This window comes from Podarcis pityusensis, assembly GCF_964106645.2.
Source record: "Podarcis pityusensis genome assembly, chromosome: 13".
NCBI lineage: Eukaryota > Metazoa > Chordata > Lepidosauria > Squamata > Lacertidae > Podarcis > Podarcis pityusensis.
Window position 1 is genome coordinate 14600697 of NC_138038.1, and position 19904 is coordinate 14620600.

The 19904-nt window shown below is 44.8% G+C and overlaps 1 protein-coding gene across 1 annotated transcript in view; it reads left to right on the forward strand.

Annotated features, from left to right (window-relative positions):
• Window positions 1–677: 677 nt before the first annotated feature.
• Window positions 678–19904, forward strand: part of MAP3K14 (mitogen-activated protein kinase kinase kinase 14) — a 38718-nt gene continuing 19491 nt past the window's right edge. The window contains exons 1-6 of the mRNA XM_080976618.1: window positions 678–854; window positions 12685–12957; window positions 13742–13811; window positions 15093–15306; window positions 15567–16163; window positions 19470–19607. Of these exons, the coding sequence (XP_080832744.1) occupies window positions 12705–12957; window positions 13742–13811; window positions 15093–15306; window positions 15567–16163; window positions 19470–19607 (1272 nt within the window). The 5' untranslated portion in view covers window positions 678–854; window positions 12685–12704. The remainder of the gene's footprint in view (window positions 855–12684; window positions 12958–13741; window positions 13812–15092; window positions 15307–15566; window positions 16164–19469; window positions 19608–19904) is intronic.

The following is a 19904-nucleotide window of genomic DNA, read 5'->3' on the forward strand; positions in this document are numbered from 1 at the left end:
CCATATGCTTACATGTGCAAGTCATCATACAGTCCTTGCTTGTCATTTTTGTTTAACAGATTTACTGTCTTACATAGTAATTTGTGTGTGTATGCTGGGAAAGACTAACATCTTGCCGCTCCCGTTCTGAATTCGAGTCACACCCGTCGAGAAAACAATTTATTGAAAAAGATCCAGCCGGATATAACGCTCTCAAGCCATTATTATTTTATTGGGTTTTTTTCCTAGGGGGACGCAGACCCCTAAACATTGTGTGAATATTTATACTTTTGTCTATTTATTGTATTTTTCCCGATTTGAACTATAAAATGGTGATTGTCTTGAGTCAAAATGAGAGTACCCCTAAACTTTTTTTTAAGAAAAACAGCACTTCTTCTTCTTACTACTGTACTGCGTTTTCCCGCAGCCAAAGTAGTTATAGGAAATCACGGGCAGCTCCCAGGAACCAATCAGAACGAGACAGGAAGAAAGGAGGAAGCGTTATTGGAGGGCCTTGAAAGGGGCGGGAGGAGGAACACGCCCGCGCGGGTGACGTCACCGCCGGCCTCGTTCGCCGCCTGGGCGTGGCTTATCCCTGAAGCCATTTTGTCCCCCACCCCCTCCCCTGAGAGCGGGGAGGTGGACGGGGGGAAGGCGCGAGGCAGCGTGGGAGAAAGCAGGCGGGGAGGGGCGTGGCTTCGAGGAAATAGCGGCGTCTGATTGGGCGGAGGCGGGATGGCGGGGCGGGGCCGGCTCTGCCCCTCCACCCTGAGGCGTCCGCTTTTAAGCTTCCTGTCAGTCTGTGCCTGAGGAGGGAAGGAGGCCGGAAGTGCCTGCTGTGGGTCTCTTCTCTTCTCCCCCCAGCCCCGCGACAGGTGGGTTTCTGGTTTGTGCCGCACCTTGTTTTTTAAAGGGGTGTGTTTGGGCTTCCTGAAGCTGCTGCTTCTCCCGTGTGCGCGGGGGGGGGGTACTGCTTCTCACCCCCCCAAAAAAACTTATTTTCTTCACCCGTTGGTTTGCCCCTCGTCTCTTCAGCCCTCAGCCCGTTCCCGCTATTCGCTGCTTAGAGGAGTATGTTCGTGTGTGTGTATGTGTATATATGTTCTGCGCTCCTCAGCCAAAACTTCCTTCAGGCTTCTTTTTCCTCCATCCTGTGCGAAAGCAGCGCCGGTCGGCGGCCGAGGATGATGGGAGTTGTAGTCTCTGGAGGAAGGACCGCAGCTCTCTCAAGCTATTACTCCCCCCACCCCAGTTCCAGGTGCGGAGTCCTAATTTGCCGCACCTATTGCTTGCCTAGCGTGGCCGTTTCTCGTTCCTACCACCTAAGTGTCTCTGGATGAGAATTTAGAATTTATTTTTTAAAATATTTTTTATTAGTTTTCAATTGCAATAATCCAATAACAGCCTCATTATAGCAATGCCAAATTGCAATACAGTTACTAGTGTCATTCAGATGCCAATTTATATAATTTCGGTGTCCCCTCTGCATGCTGGAATTGATGGTTTGATTATTTACTTTATTTCTGCGTTCCAAAATCTTATTAATTTCAATTACACTCCAGTCAACATAGCAATCCCTTCTACAACAACTCCAACATTAACAACTTTCATTTGTATGGACACATTAAATGATTTATAAACCTGCAGGTGAAGTGTTCAAACTATATCCTTCTTCTTCCTGTGTGTGGTAATTATTCTGTCTGTGATGTTTCTTCCTGTCCTTGTAAAATATTATGTCTGTCTTTTCCCGGTGTTCTCTATCATGCCTTGGGCGGAGCTAATATCCCATTGTTGAGAATTTAGAACCATTGACTATTTATAGAGTTGGAAGTGACCCCTGAGGATCATCTAGTTCCATCCCCTGCAAGACAGGATTTTTTCGCCCAGTGTGGAACTCGAACCCACGGCCCTGAGATTTAAGAGTCTCCTGCTCTGTGATGGAGCTGTCAGCCAAGTTAACAGAATTAAAATTGGGAGGAAGCTGACAGAATTAAAAAGCTGGCAAGCTGTTTTCTGCTTTGCCTGAAAGTTTTGCTACTTGTCCCCCCCCCCCCCCCAGTATGCATGGTTTGTATAGATAGGTCTCTTCTCCCCACTCAGCACCTTATTGGGCACTCAAGAGGAGTGTACAAACGCTTTGTAAATAAACCACTAGGTATTATCCTTGCAAGATGTAATGACTGCAGTGGGCTTATACTTGGGTTGACTGGTTTCAAAGCCCCAAAGGATGATCCTGGGCCACGTGGGTGCCTCTCAGCCTAACCTACTTTGCAGGGGTGTATGTGTGCCACTGTGAGAACCTTGGAGGAACGATGGGATGGAAAAAGGAAAAAAAGCTTGAATGCACCTTACAGCACGTAGCAAGTTATGCCTCCCAGTAAGCCTTGGTGAGCAGCATGTGAGGAGTTTATTTCCTGCGAACCTTTACTTGCCCTTTCCCAGGATACCTGCACACACCTCATTCGGTTTAACTTACTTAGCCCAAACATAACAGCATAGCCCATATGCCTTCGTCTAGCAGCTCTTTTCATCCAGGACTAACAGGCTTCTTCTTGTCTACAGTAGCTTTCAAATATCAAGCTAGTAGCCTGCCAGGCTCTACACCAGAAATGTGAGGTCTGAAAGTTATAAAGCATTTTACCTTGGCTTTCAGTTTGTTTTAGAAATGTCTAATATAGATTAAATCAAAATTAAAAATAAATGCATTCAAGAAAATTAGGCAAAGTGTAGCAGTTAACACAGCCACAAAAACAGGGGAGGCAGGCATTGTCAATTGGGCCAAAGACCTATCAAAAGAAAAAAGGTTGTAAGTTTGGGTTTACATTTCTGTTTGCCATTCTTGCCACATTAGTTTTTGCCCAAAGGCAGCGATGTCAAGGGGAGCCCCAACATTCCCCTCTAGCTTGGAAACTTGGGTGGGTGGGTAGAAAAATCACCCCTTCAATTGCACTGACCTTCAGAGAGCTCAGCGTAGTGATAGAAAAGATGCTTGCTTTACTTTATGTCTACAACCTAGCGAGAAAAGTTGGGACTGGCTGCTTTATGTTGTGGATTCTTGGGTTGTTTTTGTTTCTATTTTTATCATGTATTTTGTGTTCATATTGTGATTTTATGTTGTGAACTGCCCTGAGATCTACAGGTACAGGGTGGTATACTGCTACTATTACTACTACTACTACTACTACTAATAATAATAATAATACAGTGGTACGTTTATGAACTTAATCTGTTCCGGAAGTCCGTTCTTAAACCGAAACCATTCTTAAACTGAGGCACGCTTTCCCAAATGAGGCCTGCCGCTGCTGGTGCCCTTCCACTGTTCGGATTCCGTTCTTAGACCGAGGTAAAGTTCTCAAACTGGGACACTACTTACGGTTTTGCGGAGTTCGTAAACCGAATCATTTTTAAACAGGACTGTTCTTAAACTGAGGTACCACTGTAATCCCTTCCCCCAGCACCTAAGGTTTAGAGCTGCAGAAGGGTAATTGTCCTTGACTTCCCATGGAGGTGCAATGTGAGGTCAGGACTGCAATCCTCTACACACGCATCCCTAGGTGTGTAAGCCCCATAGAACATAATGTGGCTTTTCGGCAAGCAGGCATAGAAAATTGTGCCGATGGCGAGGGATGGATCCTAACAATAACAGGTCTTGTCTTTGCTACCAAGGCCAGCAAAAAAATGTATGGACCTTTGAGTTTCATAACTTTGCTGTAGCATAAGGACAGTAGTGCATTTTTGTTCAATGTGGACAAAACTATCAAAGTTAATGCTGAAGTGGTAATATGGTCTGGATAGTGTCTGGTAGTGTTTCAAAGACCACAGAAGGGCTAGGTAGGGTTTCTGTGGTTTGTGGTTGGAGGCAGTTATGTTTCTGAATAGCAGTTTCTGGAAACCTCAAGCGGGGAGAGTGCCCCTGTGCATGTGGGTTTCCCATGGGCATCTGGTTGGCCACTGTGAGAACAGGATGCTGGACTGGATGGGATGGCCCAGAAAACTCCTTTTATGCTCTTGTGGTTGAAGCTTCAGTGGCTTGTTATACTTTGTTTTTCTTCCTGTGGGTGTGATGTCCAGCCAGTCTGAGTCTAACAGGTCAATAATCTCTTGGCTTCCAGTTTCATGCATTTCCCCCTACAAATCTGTGGCAACGTGCTGTGCAATGATAAGACATGCCAATCCTTATTTGCATTTAAAAAACAAAACTGGAAATGTAATAGTCTTAAAACATTATTAATAGCAGTTTAAGATTTCCTGTGTATATTAAAATCCAGCATATACTGTGTCTGCTTGGTGCTTCTCCTTAACATTACAGGATGTATTTTGAGAAATTTGGAATATGGTTTAGTCTTGTAAATAAGTTACCATCTGACACATATCTTCTTCGGTCTGAAGATGAAAACAAACTAATTCTCTTTCAGTTTACAAACTCTTCCCCGTTTGGTTGCTTGGAGACAATTCCTGATCACCCAGGTGATCAATTGTTTACAAACCTAGGGTTAAAACAACAAAGAATCTTGCAGCACCTTAAAGACTTTTATTGCAGCATAAGGTTTCATGGGTTCAAGTCCACTGTGTATTAAAGATGAAATTGTAGTTTTTTGGAACACCCTGTGACTGGCTTAAAGCAATCCTCAGTGTTTAAATTGCTGATGCTTGAGATGCAGTTTTGCCAAGATAGATACAAGGTACAAATTGCTTCTTTGTATTACAGTGGTACCTCGGGTTAAGTACTTAATTCGTTCCAGAGGTCCGTTCTTAACCTGAAACTGTTCTTAACCTGAAGCACCACTTTAGCTAATGGGGGCCTCTTGCTGCCGCTGCGCCGCCGGAGCACAATTTCTGTTCTCATCCTGAAGCAAAGTTCTTAACCTGAAGCACTATTTCTGGGTTAGCGGAGTCTGTAACCTGAAGCGTATGTAACCTGAGGTACCACTGTACTCTGGAATGAAACATTTTCTCTTAAGGGGGGCGGGGATACAACACACAAGTTTCAAATACCTCATTGCTGATGAATGGACAGCTGCTGCTGTGGTTGCTTGCCAGATGTTTCCTGCCTGCTTCTGCCTAAGATGTGTAAAATTAAAAATGCAACACAGGCTGGAAAGCACATACAGTACTGTATTCCAGAATTGGTTTGCAAATTCAGCTTCCATGTCTTGATTAATAATGCAGCAATGGGATGCTAGCAGCACATGGTCCTTATAGACTCAGGGCCAAACTATACACTATGTTAAATGTGTGGTTTGGTTTTCTCCTGCAATCAAATAGTTGCCATGATGAGGAACAGCTCTGGGAAGGGCAGCTTTCGTTGAGTCTGTGGTGTGATGAGAAAAGACTAACTTACCACTTTCCCATGCACCATGGCTGCTGTTATTTAAGTAAAAATGAAATGGAGCAACCCCTTTCTTAACAGGACAACCTTTAATCCAGTTAGGGTTAATAGATCAATTTATTGGTTTTGGTTTATCTGTTTTATCATTTTTCCAGTTTTAGTTTTGTTCTTTACAATTGCACATCAGTTTTGACCTGGAAAAGGACCCTCCTCACCAAAAAATTGCCATAATTTTAGTGTACATTTCTCCTAACACACAAACACATACACTTCTGCAAGCAGTTTCCTTGATATAATGCATTTTTACGACATGCATGCTTGCAATGCACACTTTCCCCTAATACACATATTCTTGTAAAAAATAATAATTGAGGATTAGTTAGAGAACTGCAAGTTCAAAGAAGTGCAAATGCTGAAGGGTGGCTGTGCTTTGATTTGCGTACAGGCAACTCCCCATTTGTGCGGGGGCAGCATTCTGGGCATTCACATGATTTGCTGGAGCACGCATAACCCTGCCCTGTTAAGCCCTCTTCCAGTTCCAAAATGACCTGTGCATCAGTTGAACACAAGCAAAATGGTTGCCACCTGTATTGTTTCAGGAAGTGTGGATGCGGTAGTCTAGCATTTTAAATGGAAGCCTCTCCTATCTCTGATTCTGGATGTGTTCATCCAGATCACTTTTGCCTGCATTTCTGCCCATCCTTGTCTCTACCTTGCCAACAGTGTCCTTCAGCTCTCTATATTGGACAAACAGGCCAAACCTTACGCCAAAGAATAAATGGACATAAATCTGACATCAAGAATCACAAAACAGAGAAACCAGTAGGAGAACACTTTAATCTCCCAGGACATTCTATACAAGATCTCAAAGTAGCTGTTTTACTACAAAGGAATTTCAGAAATAGACTGGAAAGAGAAGCTGCTGAATTGCAACTCATTACCAAACTTAAAACCATGGAGAGACCTGGTTTGAACAAAGACATTGGATTCTTATCCCATTATACATGACCAAGCCATTTCTCACCTTCTCACCCCTTGCCTTTTCCTGTAAGACCTATTACAGTCGTTAAGAGTCGTCAGCAGGCTCATCTCAGCTATCTGCCAATCTCCCATTCCCACCACCCTTCTGAGTAATACCCCCCCACCTTCTCACTATATAGAAGGATCTGGCAACTTCTGTTTCAGTGTATCTGAAGAAGTGTGCTTGCACACGAAAGCTCATACCAAGAACTAACTTAGTTGGTCTTAAAGGTGCTACTGGAAGGATTTTTTTTATTTTGTCTCTACCTGGACACTGACATCAGGCAGATTATCCACACCATGGACCAACAGGGTGCCCACCTCTGCACCAGTCTGTCTGTTAGCACTTCTAACAGACTTTTGTTCTTTTGGCACAGGAATATGTAGCTCAGGCACCCTAGGATTCCTTGTTTGGGTAGGCAGGGGTTACCTTGGGACAAGGAACAATGACTTTCGATTTTGGGTAAAAAGCATCTCGCAGAGAGGAAGCAGCCTTTCTTCCCTGCTGCAGATAAGGTCACCCCCGAAACAGCGCCCTATTGTTCGTTGTATCTTTCTGAATAAGTTCAGGAAGGGCAGCTAAATATTATTTTAACAAGGAGGGCCTTTGCTTCCTGTTCTCTTTCAGGAAGATGAGGTTTGAGGCCTTACTAAAATGAAGTGGTGATTTGTGAGAACCTCGCCGCTTCCCCCTGCAACTACTGTATATGGCAATCAGATGACTTGGTTTCACTTTTGAGGCCTAACTTCTCCCTTCTCAAAACACAGAAGGGAATCCTTGCACGAAGTGCACTTGGAAACACTTGAGGCAAGCTTCAGCGGAAAAAAGGCCGAGCTTGACTCCCCATTCATACCTGGTAGCTTTACAACTAGAACATGGGAGGAGATCCTGCCCAAAGTGCATTATCAGTGTTGGGAAATGGGCCGTGGGCGTTCATTACAGGAACAGAGATGGCAGCAGAAGCAGGCTCTCAGACAGAGGCTGTCACTTGGTGCAAAGCCAAGAAGCAGCCTTGGGAGGTAGAAGAGAGAACAATCAAGGTGAGCTGTGACCTTGAAGCAGCAAGTTCAGCAGGCCCAAGGGTGTTGGTCACAGGTGGAAAGGTGCCTAGGTGTGAAGACTTCTTTTTCTGGCAAGCGTATGATACTTTCCCCATTGTGTGGAGCATTTTGTCCCATCATTTTAATCTGAATTTGTTTTTATCTGCGGATTTCTTAAAAAATTAAAATTATTTTACTGCTGCTCTTATTTTTAATTTCATTTATATTGTGAACTTCCTTGGGCATTTTTTGAAGTTAAAAGGCAGGTTTAAAATGGTCTACTAAACAATAATCGTAAGAAGTCTGTGGAAAGGTAAGCATTGACGGTCAGGTAAAGGCAAGGGCAGGATTGTGGCTGGAGTTTGACTCTGCTTCTCATTTTCTCTGTGGCTTTTGATCCCATAGACCATCATTGTATCCAGGACCATTTTTGTAAATTTCAAAATCTGAAAATTAAATAAATTTTATAGAGACTAAAAAACAACAACACCCCACATACAACAACAAAAATCTATATGCTACCAGGCCAGGTTCAAGGTGCTTGTATTAATTTGCAAGGCCCTTTACAATTTGGGTTCAGACTACTGCAAGGACTGCCCAATCTCTTACATCCCTGCCTGATCACCAATGTTTTTGGGGGTGAGTTTAGTATTGAGGACACAATTTTATGGAACTCCCTTCCAGTTGAAGTCAGACAGTCCCCCTCCCTACCAAACATCCATCAGGCACCTTAATGGAGATTTTATAGTTTTGACTTCTTCCTTCTTCTTCTTCTTCTTCTTCTTCTTTTTGCACTGCGTCTTTATAAACCACTTATTAACCTTGGGAGTTAAGGGATATATAAACTGTTTAAATAAGAATAAACAATACGGGACTAAACTGCTCCCCCAATAACAGCTTTGTAGCCAACATAGGGCCAGTGAAAAAACAGGTATCTTCCTTGTTTGAGGGAACCCCAAGGTTTGCAGAAGTGCATTTAAAAAAAACAACAACTGCCTAAAGAGGACAGACTAACTAAAAACAGAAAAAAGGATGTACTGTGTATGTGGTCAGGAGGAAGGAGCACTGAGAAAATGTTTGTGCAGGACTTCCGGGGTGGCGCCATCGGCAATGGCGGACTCCCTCTGAACAGGAGGGACTAGCTCCGCGGGAAACGGGTCTTCTCCGCTACGGCGAAGTGGGAACCCTCTTAAAAATCACAGGCGGATGAAGCCTGTGACCATGGGACTCGGCGGGCACCTTTAGCGCCCCCCCAACTCGCTAAGGAACCCACTAACGGGCTCCGAAGTGAAGAGGGGGAAGTGGCGCGGTGCTGTGAGTCAACTGCTATTTCCGTGGAGCGAAGCCGCATAGCCGTTGCCAGAGAGCGCTGCCTTTTTCCTGGGACAATTTGGACTCTAAAATAAGCACCTGTGAGTACTCAGACTTTGAATAACTGGACATCAAATAAGGACTCGCGAGCAGAAAGGAATTGGATTTTAAAAACCTATTTTAATTTGGTACGGAACGGGAAGGTCTAAACAGGAAGTCAGCCTTCCGTTCTTTTGTAGACAGAATAAAGCAAAGACAATGTAAACTAGAGCTTAGAAAATTGCCTTTAAAGGATTGGATTTCATCATTTAAAATTGTGGAACCCCCCTTCGACAGCAGGAGAAGGAGGGGGATTTTTTTCGGACTGTTTAAAGTGAGTTTAAAGTAAAGTAACCTTCCTCCGTCCTGATCCTGGAGCTGGGTGTCAGGACTGACGTTTGAAGTTCATTGACCAGAGACAAGCGTTTTTGACAGATAGCTAAAAGAAGAGAAACATAGCGATTCCACTGCTTCCCTTCGCATCTTTAAGCAACAAATATTGACAAAGTATCTCAAAAAGGGAAACTTTGTTGCAAGAACAAATAGAAGTTTCCCCCCTAGAGGGAGACTGTGAAACTGTAACCAACTCCAGGGAGCCAGCAGCTTTACAGATTACAATCGTGGGAACAGGCATCTGACCTTGCAGGACAATGTATTCAGAAGCTTTGTTGTGTGCTTTCTATAAAACAGATGCCCTACTGGAACAGTTACATGAGAAGGTGAATTGGATGGCGACTTCGACTAGAAACTTTGAACAGGCAGTGGGAAATTTTGAACAGACAGTGGGAAAATATGTGGAGCCCTCTCAGGAATTAAATCAGGAGTGTGTCCTGACAGAACAGGCCCAACAGGAATATGAGTTTTCGGATTTGACAAATGAACCTGGAAAAAGCCAGATTTGGAAAGAAAAAGTTTGGTTTGGCTTGGAAATGGGGGGCTGGATTGACCCCCCTATGCTGGGATGTTTGAACTTTTCAAATCTGGCAATGGGCCGTGAGATGTTTGGGATTGTGGGGGCTCTTAATTTTAATTTTGGAGGGTCTTTGAAACATGCTTTTAAATACCATATGGAATTCATTGTTGAATATGGAAAAGGGGCTGATCTGTCGAGAAGGGTTAAAAATATTGTCAAGCTGGAGTTACCACGAGCAGGAGACAAGGGAAAATACAGTTACAAATATGAAGAAGAGCTGCGGAAGGGACATGGAAGAGACTTGAGGGCCTCGGATATAATAAGGCTGCCAGGTTAGTGGGCTAGATTGACGGGATAATAAGGACTGACAAAACCCGGAACCAGGAGGAAAGGACGTTGGATGAAGATTGGATCTGTTTGCATCTCTTTTTTCTACCATTAGAACTGTTTTTTAAAATTGATGAATGTCAGAAAAATGTTGGAATGAAATTACTTGGCTTTAGTAAAGATGTTTAAAGAATTATGAAAGAATATTTTGGCTATGAGAAATGGGTAAGGATAAGATTTAAGTTTTAAGGTTTATTTTATTATAGTAAGATAAGATTAAAACAGTTTAGGGTAATGTAATGACAGAATATTATGAAATATGGAAAGGATTTGCTGGGATAATTAATAACTAGGATACAAAGAAAGGGAGGAGGAGGAGGTCAAAGAAAGAAGGTAATGACAGTTGAGGATTTGAGAATAATGAATTTGTTTTTAAATGTTTTTAATTGTTTGTGATGTATTTTTGTATTTTTTCTTTTGTCACTTTTTCTTATTTTTGAATTTGTATTCATATGGTTGGAAGGGGTTTGTTTTCCCCCCTTCTTTTTCTACTTTGTTAACTATTTTTATTTTGTACTTTCTACTGCTTTTATTTTATTTTGTAATACTTTGAAAATTTCAATAAATATCTTATATAAAAAAAAGAGAAAATGTGTGTGCAGCCCTGCATTGAGCCTCTGCCACACCCTCCCCAGCCAGCCGACACCACCTCTGCCTGTCTGGAAACCTGCCTGTGCCAGGAATCCTGTGCCGGGAAGCGGTGGAAGACGGGTGCCCAGCCTGGACAAGGCTTGCAAACTAGAGACAGGACACCGTCTCTCGCAAGACGCACTCCAGTTGGGTGCAGTGTCCGGAGGTTCCCCATTCTGCTTCTGGCTCATCAGAAAGACAGGGAAGTGCCCTTTGCTAGCGTGAAGCTCAAAGGAGAGGCGGAAAACTGACAGGCACCTTGCCATGAAAAAGCCTTGCGAAACAGGGAAAGGATTCTCTGCTGTCAGGAGGCCGGGTGCCGGATCGGTTTGATACAGCTGCAGTTGCGGCTAAGAGAGCAGTGTGCCCCGCAGTTCCTTTCCCTGTCACGGAGAGTCTGCTCACTTAGTCCAAAGCTTAGAGCTGTATGCCATTGAAAGCTACCAAATATGGAATATAAAAAAACCTTAATGTTATCTCTGCACCAAAACACTTCACGCAAGACATAGCTCAAAATGCCCATCAGTATTTGGTGACAAGCCTCACTTTCCCCCTTGTTTGTGGGGAAGATGACCCATCACTGATGCCCAATCACAGCTGCATTAAAATCCTTGCGTTATTTCTCCACTATATTCTCATGTTTGCACTGTTGGCCGGGGGTTTGGAGGGGTCTGAAAGGAACCAGACATATGGCGGACTGTGTAAGCTTTCCAATTTAGTCCATAGGTCTAAATTCGTTCAAACACTGAATGTTGAAGGACAGAAAGGGGGTGGGGGTGGGGAGGGAGATGGAAGGTCAGGTTGAGAGCATTTGAGTCATGGAGTATTAGGGCATCATTTGAGAAGATGGAAGACCGGGGGTGGGAGGGTGGAGACAACTTGCCTCCCTAAAAATGCATGCCCTGAAAGCGAAGTTTGGAGGAGGAATGTGCCACGAGATTTTTAAAAGCTCCTCCTCACATGCTATAGGAGAACTGTCCCCACTTCCCTGAATGCCTTTCCCGGTTTCTTATTCCCCAGAGTCTTCCCCTACCCACCCGCCCACGCTAAATAGCAATATAATGCTCTCAGTCAGGACTGGCAACCAGCCCAGACCTGAACCTTCTAATGTGATGCAACACAGCAAGGAAAATGGAGGTGGGGGAAGGAAAGGGAGAATGTGTCTATCTATCCTTCCCTCTCACCACCCAGAACAGGAAGGAACAGCCGCCTTGTATCCACTGCCCAAAGCATCCTGTTCAACAGGAATCGCCAATCCCATGCCCACGGGCACCATAGTGCCTGTGAAAGCCGCCTTTGCTGCCCCCAGCATGTACCATAACCCTCAGTTTCCCCATTTTGGTTTTAAGCAAGTTCCTAGCATTTGCAGGGAAGTTTTTAATCTTTGAGGTTCTATTGTGTGTTTAATACAGTACTTTGTTGGGAGCCTTCCAGAGGGGCTGGGGCAACCCAGTCAGATGTGTGGCATCTAATGAATAAAGATGAAATAGTAGTAGTGGTAATTAGAACCTGAGATACGAGGCAAAACATACAGGCACGATCCTTTTGGCGAGAAACTAGCCCATTCCACCCTTTCTGTGTTTTACTTACCCTGACCCGACCCGCCCCCCAGTTTCCTGCAGGCACCCATCATATGTGAGATGCACTTGAGAGAGATATGTATTTATAGCTGGTGTTTGTTGGGGGGGGCAAGATAGGAATGTGTGGCCTGTTTGCTTGAGAGGGACATGTGAATTATGAGCAAGTGAGAGAGAGAGAGGTCTGTAGTCTGCATGTGTGTCATGGGACCACCTTGCGCATTTCCCCCGCTAGTGAATGCTCCCTGTTATCAGACATCCTCAGTGTGCTTGTGAGAGGGAAGGAGAACTCAATAGTGTGTGGTCTGTACATTCTGGACTGTGTGTTGAGATTCCTGCATTTAGGGGGTTGCCCTAGATGTTCTCAAGGGTCCCTTCTTACCCCATAGTACTATGGTTCTATGAAGAGAGGGCATCTGTTCTAATGCTTGTTCTTTTTTGTGGGATTTATCTTCCAGCCTTCTAGCAAAAGGAGGAGATGGCTGTAATGGAAATAGCTTGCCAAGACGCTCCAGTTACTGTTGGACACCCAAAGGAGCTTCCTGCGGATAAGGGACCGAAGGAGGTGGTGACTGAGAAAAAGAGCAGCGTTTGCAAAGTAGAGGATCCAGAGAAAAATGTGTTCCAGGGACCATGGAAGATTCTGAGCGACGTGATTGCCAAAGGAACTGCCAAGGAAGACAGTGGGAAAGGGAGCTTAGCCTCCATCTCCATCATAGCCCAGGCGGAATGTAAGTGGGGAGCTGCAACGCTGAGTGGATGGGGGGCTAAAATTGGATTGTGGCTGGGGGTGAAGCTGTAGCTGTAGCTTTCTGCATCAAAGCCCTCTAGCAGACCTGCAGCCCCATCAGCCCAACTAATGGGAAACTTGTTCAGCCGACATACCCCATGATTGCTGTTGCTTCACTCCCCAGCCATTGCAGGAGGATCCCAACTGCTGAGGTATAAGGAGCTGGTATGTCAGAATAACATTTTATGCAATAGTAAATAAAAGAAACCAAACATATGTAACTCTTCTGGTGATCGAATTCTGGGAAATACAAGTGGTTTAGTTAGAATACCGTAGGAAAGATCAACAATTATGAGGCACAAGAGAAATTGAAGTGTTAAAACAGGGCTACTTTATCCATGCCCAGGAGCCTTTTTTCCACTGAGCCGTCCTCTCCTATGCTGTATTGTAAACTGCTCCTGAAACACTCTCCAAATTTTGAAGCCGCTTGCGAAGCATGTCCCTCCCTCCCCAGACACAAATCCTAAACTTCCATGGACATTGAGACCAAATATGCAGTTATTTGGATTCTGGCTTGCATATTTTTTCATCCAGAATTGTGATTCCTCCCCACATCTCCCCAAACAGAATACTCACAGTCCCTCTTGGTGATCTCGTGGCTCTTTTGGGAGTTAAGTTTTGACATCCTCCTTTGCTACAGCAAAGCTGATTTCCAGAAGATGGTATGACTCTGGCATTTCCTGCCTCACCCTGGCTTGTATTGGCCTTGTTTGCTTTCCCTGCAGGTGAGATTAGCCAGGAGTTCAGCCCTACGTATTCTGAGAGGCCTTTTCTTGCTGACACCAAACGATTCAGGTAAGGTCTCCCCTATAACACACAGTGTGCAGAAAGAGCCACAAATCTCAATTGCATTGCGGGGCGGGAACTTTGATTCTAGAATGCATCTTCTACTCCATCTTAACCCTGTATCCTAGGAACAGGATTTGCTTTGAATACCCAATATTCACAATGGAGTTTATTATATATGAGGCCTAGTTCTCATGTGATGCTGAGCCAAATAATGGCTTCGTGTGTTTTATGCAGGCTTGCATGGAGAACATGGCTCCTTTTTTCCTGCCGTCATTCTTGCTGCACCATGCTGAACTTAACCATGGCTTGGCTTAGCATGTCCTTTGAACCTGGCCTTGTGGCTCAGCTCTCTCTAGATTAATCACAAGCTGTAACCAAGGTTTGCTCCCAGACGACATGCCAAGCCCAAGCTGTGGCTTAGCTGAGCACAGCAGGGCAGCACAGTACCTGGGGAATCACACACTAAACTGTGGTTTGGAATAGTGCGAGGTATGAATGAGGCACATGCCAATGACTTTGAATGCTTTAAGTAATAGAAAGGATAGGAAGCTGCAGAGTGGGGGAACATCCAAGTTATTGTGTATTATTTTGTACCTGATTTCTGATAAAAGCACAAAGTACATGAGGTTTAGCTGAACAGTCATCCATTGGGTGGGGGGTATGTGTGTAAGAAATAATTGCATATTTGTACAAAGGGTAAAATGTCTCCTACCAAAAAAATCCATTTTTTGTCGCTTTTCCATAGTTGTTGATGGCTGTTGTGAAGCCACGGTCTCCCTTCCCACTGCTTTTTAGGGCTGCTTCTCCTTCCCAGAACGATCCTAGCCAATCAGAGATCACATGGTAAACATGACTACACCTCTGAGGTCAAACAAGGCCAATTCAGAATAAGAGCAGTTCTTTCAGCATTGCAGCTCCCTCACTCCCAGTAGACTAACACCTTTAACCCCCAAAACATTGGTGAAAAGGAGAGAGATGTATTTTGTACTTTGACCATGCAAAATATACATTTTAAGAAATGGACTTAGGTCACATAAATTAAAATTAGTGTTTGACGCACTATTTTTGTTTCTTTGTTAATGCAGTGTCTCGTATAATCCATTGCCAGGCGTTGTGCAAAATGGAATTCCATTTTGTGGCCAAGAAGCTTCGTTGTTCTTAGGATCTAGAGGTTCTTCTAACTTCTCCTTTTATACTTCTTAGTTTTCAATTCAGCTAGAAAAGGCCATGTTCCGTCGCTGCCACTTTTAAACTAAAATACCTTTGCAATACCCTTCTCTGTGCCAGCCGGTCTTGTAGCCTCGATCAGATCCCCAACAATGTGGCCTACGCAACTGAGGGCAAAATCGCCCCAGCCTACAGGAAAGCCATGCATCGTGGCAAGTCCCGGAAGAAACGGCGAAAGAAAAGATCCCATCTTCTGACACACAAGGAGTCGGCCTCCCCACCTCACAAGCCAAGAACCCCAGAGCAGGAGAGCTGCACTCCAATTCCAGTGCAGGTAAGGCCTTTTCTAGGTTTTCTTCCATCATGCCCAGGTATAGGACTTTCTTGCGAGTAAGAACAAGCAAAATCCCAGGCAACTGGTTTGCCAATACCTTCCGAAACCTGGAATCTGGCCCCAAAGAATTTTGAAATGCATTTTTGGCCTGGCACCTAAACATTTGAAATATTTTTTCCCCCAGGCCCTGTCAGTGAGGCTTGTATTTTGGGAGCGGCCCCTGCTGAGAGAATCATTCCCTCTTTCCTCTTTACTTCCAGGAGGATGACTCGCCCTCGGACACCCTCTTCAGTAGCGCTTCCTGGCTTTCAAAGTCATGCAAGGATTTGGCCTGTGATCTCAGCACCTTGGAGAAGCCCAAACAAGCCCTACCTGTTGGCAAGTTGGACTTGCTGAAGAACCGAGGAAAGCTAGAATTACACAAGCTGATCAGCCCTGCTCAGTGCCTGAGCCATGTCTGGAAGGCCCACACACAAGACATTTTTACCCCTCAGTCAGAGACTCCACACCCCTTCCCTTATCGGAAGTTCCCCCTTGATTTCTGCGGCTACAGTGACCTCTTTCCTCCCTTGAAACTCAATCCTCTGAGGACCCATCTCTTTGATGACCTTTCCTGTGTGGATGGTGAGCAACGCCTCCCAGGCCTGAGCTTGGAGCGGAGCTTCTCCAAATGTAGCCACCAGCCTGCAGAAAGCATCTCAGACAAGCTGTCCATGGAAGAATTTCTGGTGGATGCCTTGAAGGGAAGTGTAATCCTCGGAGAACCAAGAAACTTAGCTTGTTTAGCCAAGACCTGGAAAGGAGGTGGATTGAGTCCAAAGGGGATGGATGAAAATGAAGGGGTGCTGCTTATAGAGGTGAGCCTTCACAAAAGCTGACGCTAGGGGTGACAATGGCATCTTTCTCAAGGTAGATTCCACCATGTTATGGGAAGCAAGGGACCAGAGCTGCCCATCACCTGGGACCTTGTTTAAACTTCAGAACCAGAGTTTGGGTGCTGTTTGGGTGACTGGGGAGGCCCAGCCAGATGGGTGGGGTATAAATAATAAATTATTATTATTATTATTATTATTATTATTATTCAGCACTGGTCCTGCTCACAGTAGACCCATTGGGGTTAATGGGCATGACTAACTTGGGCTGATTAATTTCATTGGGCCTACTCTGAGGAGGACTAATACACGTTTGGAAATATTTTGTGTTACAGCCTCCTTGGAATGTATCACTCGAGGCTGCAAGTGAGGGCTTGCTTGCTTGAGGGCTCCCTTGTGTGGAGGACATCACAAAAACAAACCCAGCGTGGCAAACTGTCAGGCCTAAGAGGGAAAAAATGAGGCTACTGCCTTTTGTCCTGACGTGCTAGATCACCACATGCAGGGAGGTTTTGATGAGTGGTGATTTCCTCACATGCTGTTTCAAGTGGGATAGCTTAGAAAGGGCTCCAGTACGTGATATATTTTTTTCAGTAGACGAGACTTCTTTTTAATGTGATTTTAAAGCTCTTCACTGAGATAGGAGTTAAGTGAGGAGAACAGGGACTTTGCTTTCAAGAGTACTCCAGCCCTTTAGCTGTTTTGTTCATGTGTGAACGCTGTCAGAGTAGGTGCCTCTTCTGGCAGCTCTGAAGAAAATAACTGTTTGCTGTCTAGAAAAGCAGAGGTAAAGGACTGTGGGGTATCATTGCATGCTCCTGATCTTACTTGTTAGGGGTAAAAGTGGATAAATACTCCAATGGGAACAGTAGGAGATGCTCACCCTTGAAGGACCCCTGCAGAAGTTTGACAATGGGGATGAAGGATGTCTTTGGGGATCAGCCTGGGCGGGGGGAATTGCCTATTGCTCACAGATAATTAAGTAAAAACTGAAGTGTGTAAGGCAGAAAAGGGCTGGAGTGGAAGCCTGGATATGAGAGGTTTGCTTGTAGCCCCTCTCCCAATCTGTGCTTCGGGGAGATACTCAGGCAAGAACCATCAACCACACAGGGCAAGATAGCATCACATGGGCAGAGACCAGAAGTGTTCTGATGTCCTGCATCCACCCACAAAGTCTACATGATGTAGGATTGGGGAAGAGCTGCCACTTTGGGTGACCCATCTAACTTGGGTATGCCCACAGAAGAGAATGTTTCCTATGAGGGGAAATCGAAGCATTTGAGGCTTTGTAGATTGAAAAAGAAAAGGGGGGAAAAGATAGCTGAATTCAGAGAGTGATACAAGAGTTTGGAATTGTGACTGGTGTGGAGAGAGAACTTTGTTTGGCCCTCAGTAATAACAATGCACCCCTGAGTTGCTCAGTGAAATTGGTAGGTGCTAGATTCGGGATGGACGAAATGAAGTATTCATGGAACACACAGCGGGCTTCTAGAATTCATTAATGCACGATGTGGAGATGGCCACTTGGTTAAATAGTTTCCAAAAGAATTAGTCTAATTCACAGCTGTGTGATTTTAGGATTTAAACAATGCAGTGTATGCCTGAATAACACTTGCTAACAGGAACATCACTGGGGATGGCATTGCCTCTGGGCCTTGTTTGTAGGGTTCCCAAGATTACCTGGCTGTTAGAAGCTGGATGATGCCCTAGATGGACCTTTTGGTCTTACCTGGTCATGCAATATTCTTTACGTGCTTTAAAGCACTTTTAATTTTTAAAGGAAAGTTAGTGGGAACAGTTACTCAGAAAAGTTTGGAAATCTTTCCATGTGTGTGGGGTGGTGGTGGTATAAACTGCAGGAATCTGTCATTGCAAACAATTTGAGCAAGATCCTTTTTGTAGCTAGAAGGGAGCTGGATATTTATTTCCTCCAGTTGAAGGTGTGGTCTCTGCTTCATTTTTTAAAGACCTGTGTTGCTTTCTGAAAGGTACGGTTCCTCTGGGCATGTCTTCAGCAATTGAGCTAGAAGGTCTTTGGTTTTTAGCAGTGCATATTCTGTGCATTTGTCATCCACAAACCAGCCCAAAGGGGACTTGCTCCTCTGGTTTATTTCATATGTATAAAATCAGTGTTCAACAAAATCATAGAGTTAGAAGGGACTTTGAGGATCATCTAGTCCAGTGGTTCTCAACCTGTGGGTCCCCAGATGTTGTTGGACTACAACTCCCATCATCCCTGAGCTCTGGCCTTGCTAGCCAGGGGTGATGGGAGTTGTAGTTAAACAACATCTGGGGACCCACAGGTTGAGAAAGGCTGATTCTAGTCCAACCCCCTGCAAGGCAGGTATATGCAGCTGTCCTATATGGGGATCAAACCTGCAACCTTGGCATTATCAGCACTACGCTCCAACCAGCTGAGCTATGGGGGAAGGAAAGTGATCACATGGCATGAATACACAGCATTGGAACAATCCTTCTCCTGTATTCAATGGGCAAGCTTAGGGACAGATAGCAGACATCTCAAAATACTTTGGAAGCAGGGCTCCTCAAGAGTGGTTTTAAGGTACTGCATTTTGCGGGGGGTGGGGTGTGTTAAGCCTCCAGAAGGGTGTGAAGTGCCATGCTGGTGTGGCAGCAAGATTCAGGGACAACCAGAAACAGTATTCACAGCTTTCTTCGAGAGCATTGGCTATTCTACCATTCTCCATAACCTATTGGTGTGAACAGGGATTTTCAACTCATCATAAAAAAAAGAAAACGCTTATTTGTGTTGGTGAGAAGATGAGAGTTTGTTTGTCTCAGATAAGACCTAACATAAAAGAGATTAGCCAGCAAAAGCAAGCTTAAACCTCTCATTGAGCCTGTATGTAAGAGGCTTGTTTATAATTACATTTTTGGAATGACCCATAGTCTTAGGTAGCTGCATAAAAGAGGTCCCATTATCATATTATAAAGTAGTTGTGTTCTGTGCTGTAGATTAAGCACTGCTTGGAGTTGTTTCCTTTTGTTTACCAATGTATTTCTTGTCAATGAAAAAGTTGGTGTGGCACAAGCAAATTTTTATCCTGAAAGTGTGGCCCGGAAAAAAGAGTTTGAGAACCACTGCTCCAGAACTTCTGGTGGAAGAGGGAAAACCTGTAGACGTTTGGGCAGTTTCTTGGGTTAAATGACTTTAGCTAAACAGGCTGGCTCAGAAGTGGCTGTATCCCTGTACTCCTGTCACTGCCGTTGGCAGTTCTTCCCCTTTCCTTGACCCCTGTTCCTTATCATACTGCTCTTGCCATCCCTCAGAAACTGAAAGCCGTGGATTATGAGTATCGCGAAGGCGTCCACTGGACCAAATGTCCAGGCTTGCTTGGCACAGGATCTTTTGGTGAAGTGTACAAAATGGAGGACAAGCAGACGGGCTTTCAGTGTGCTGCCAAAAAGGTATGCAAATGCCCCGAACCCAGTTCTGCCCGAGGCAAGGGAAAGCGAAATCAAAAGGGGAACTGAAAGCTCCTTTCCTTTCTGCTGGAGCTGCTGAGGGCTGGGGCTGGAGCAGTCGCTTTGCTGCAACTTGTTTGTGGCTGATCTCAAGGTCAAGGCGGAAGGCGTTGCCCTGGAGACACCGGGCGGTGGAATCTCCTGCCGTGCGTGGGTGTTGGGTGCAGCAAGCTATGTGGGGAGGGTTGCTCTTGCACAAAGTCCAAACTGATAGCCTTGATTTCTCTTGAGAGCAACTGG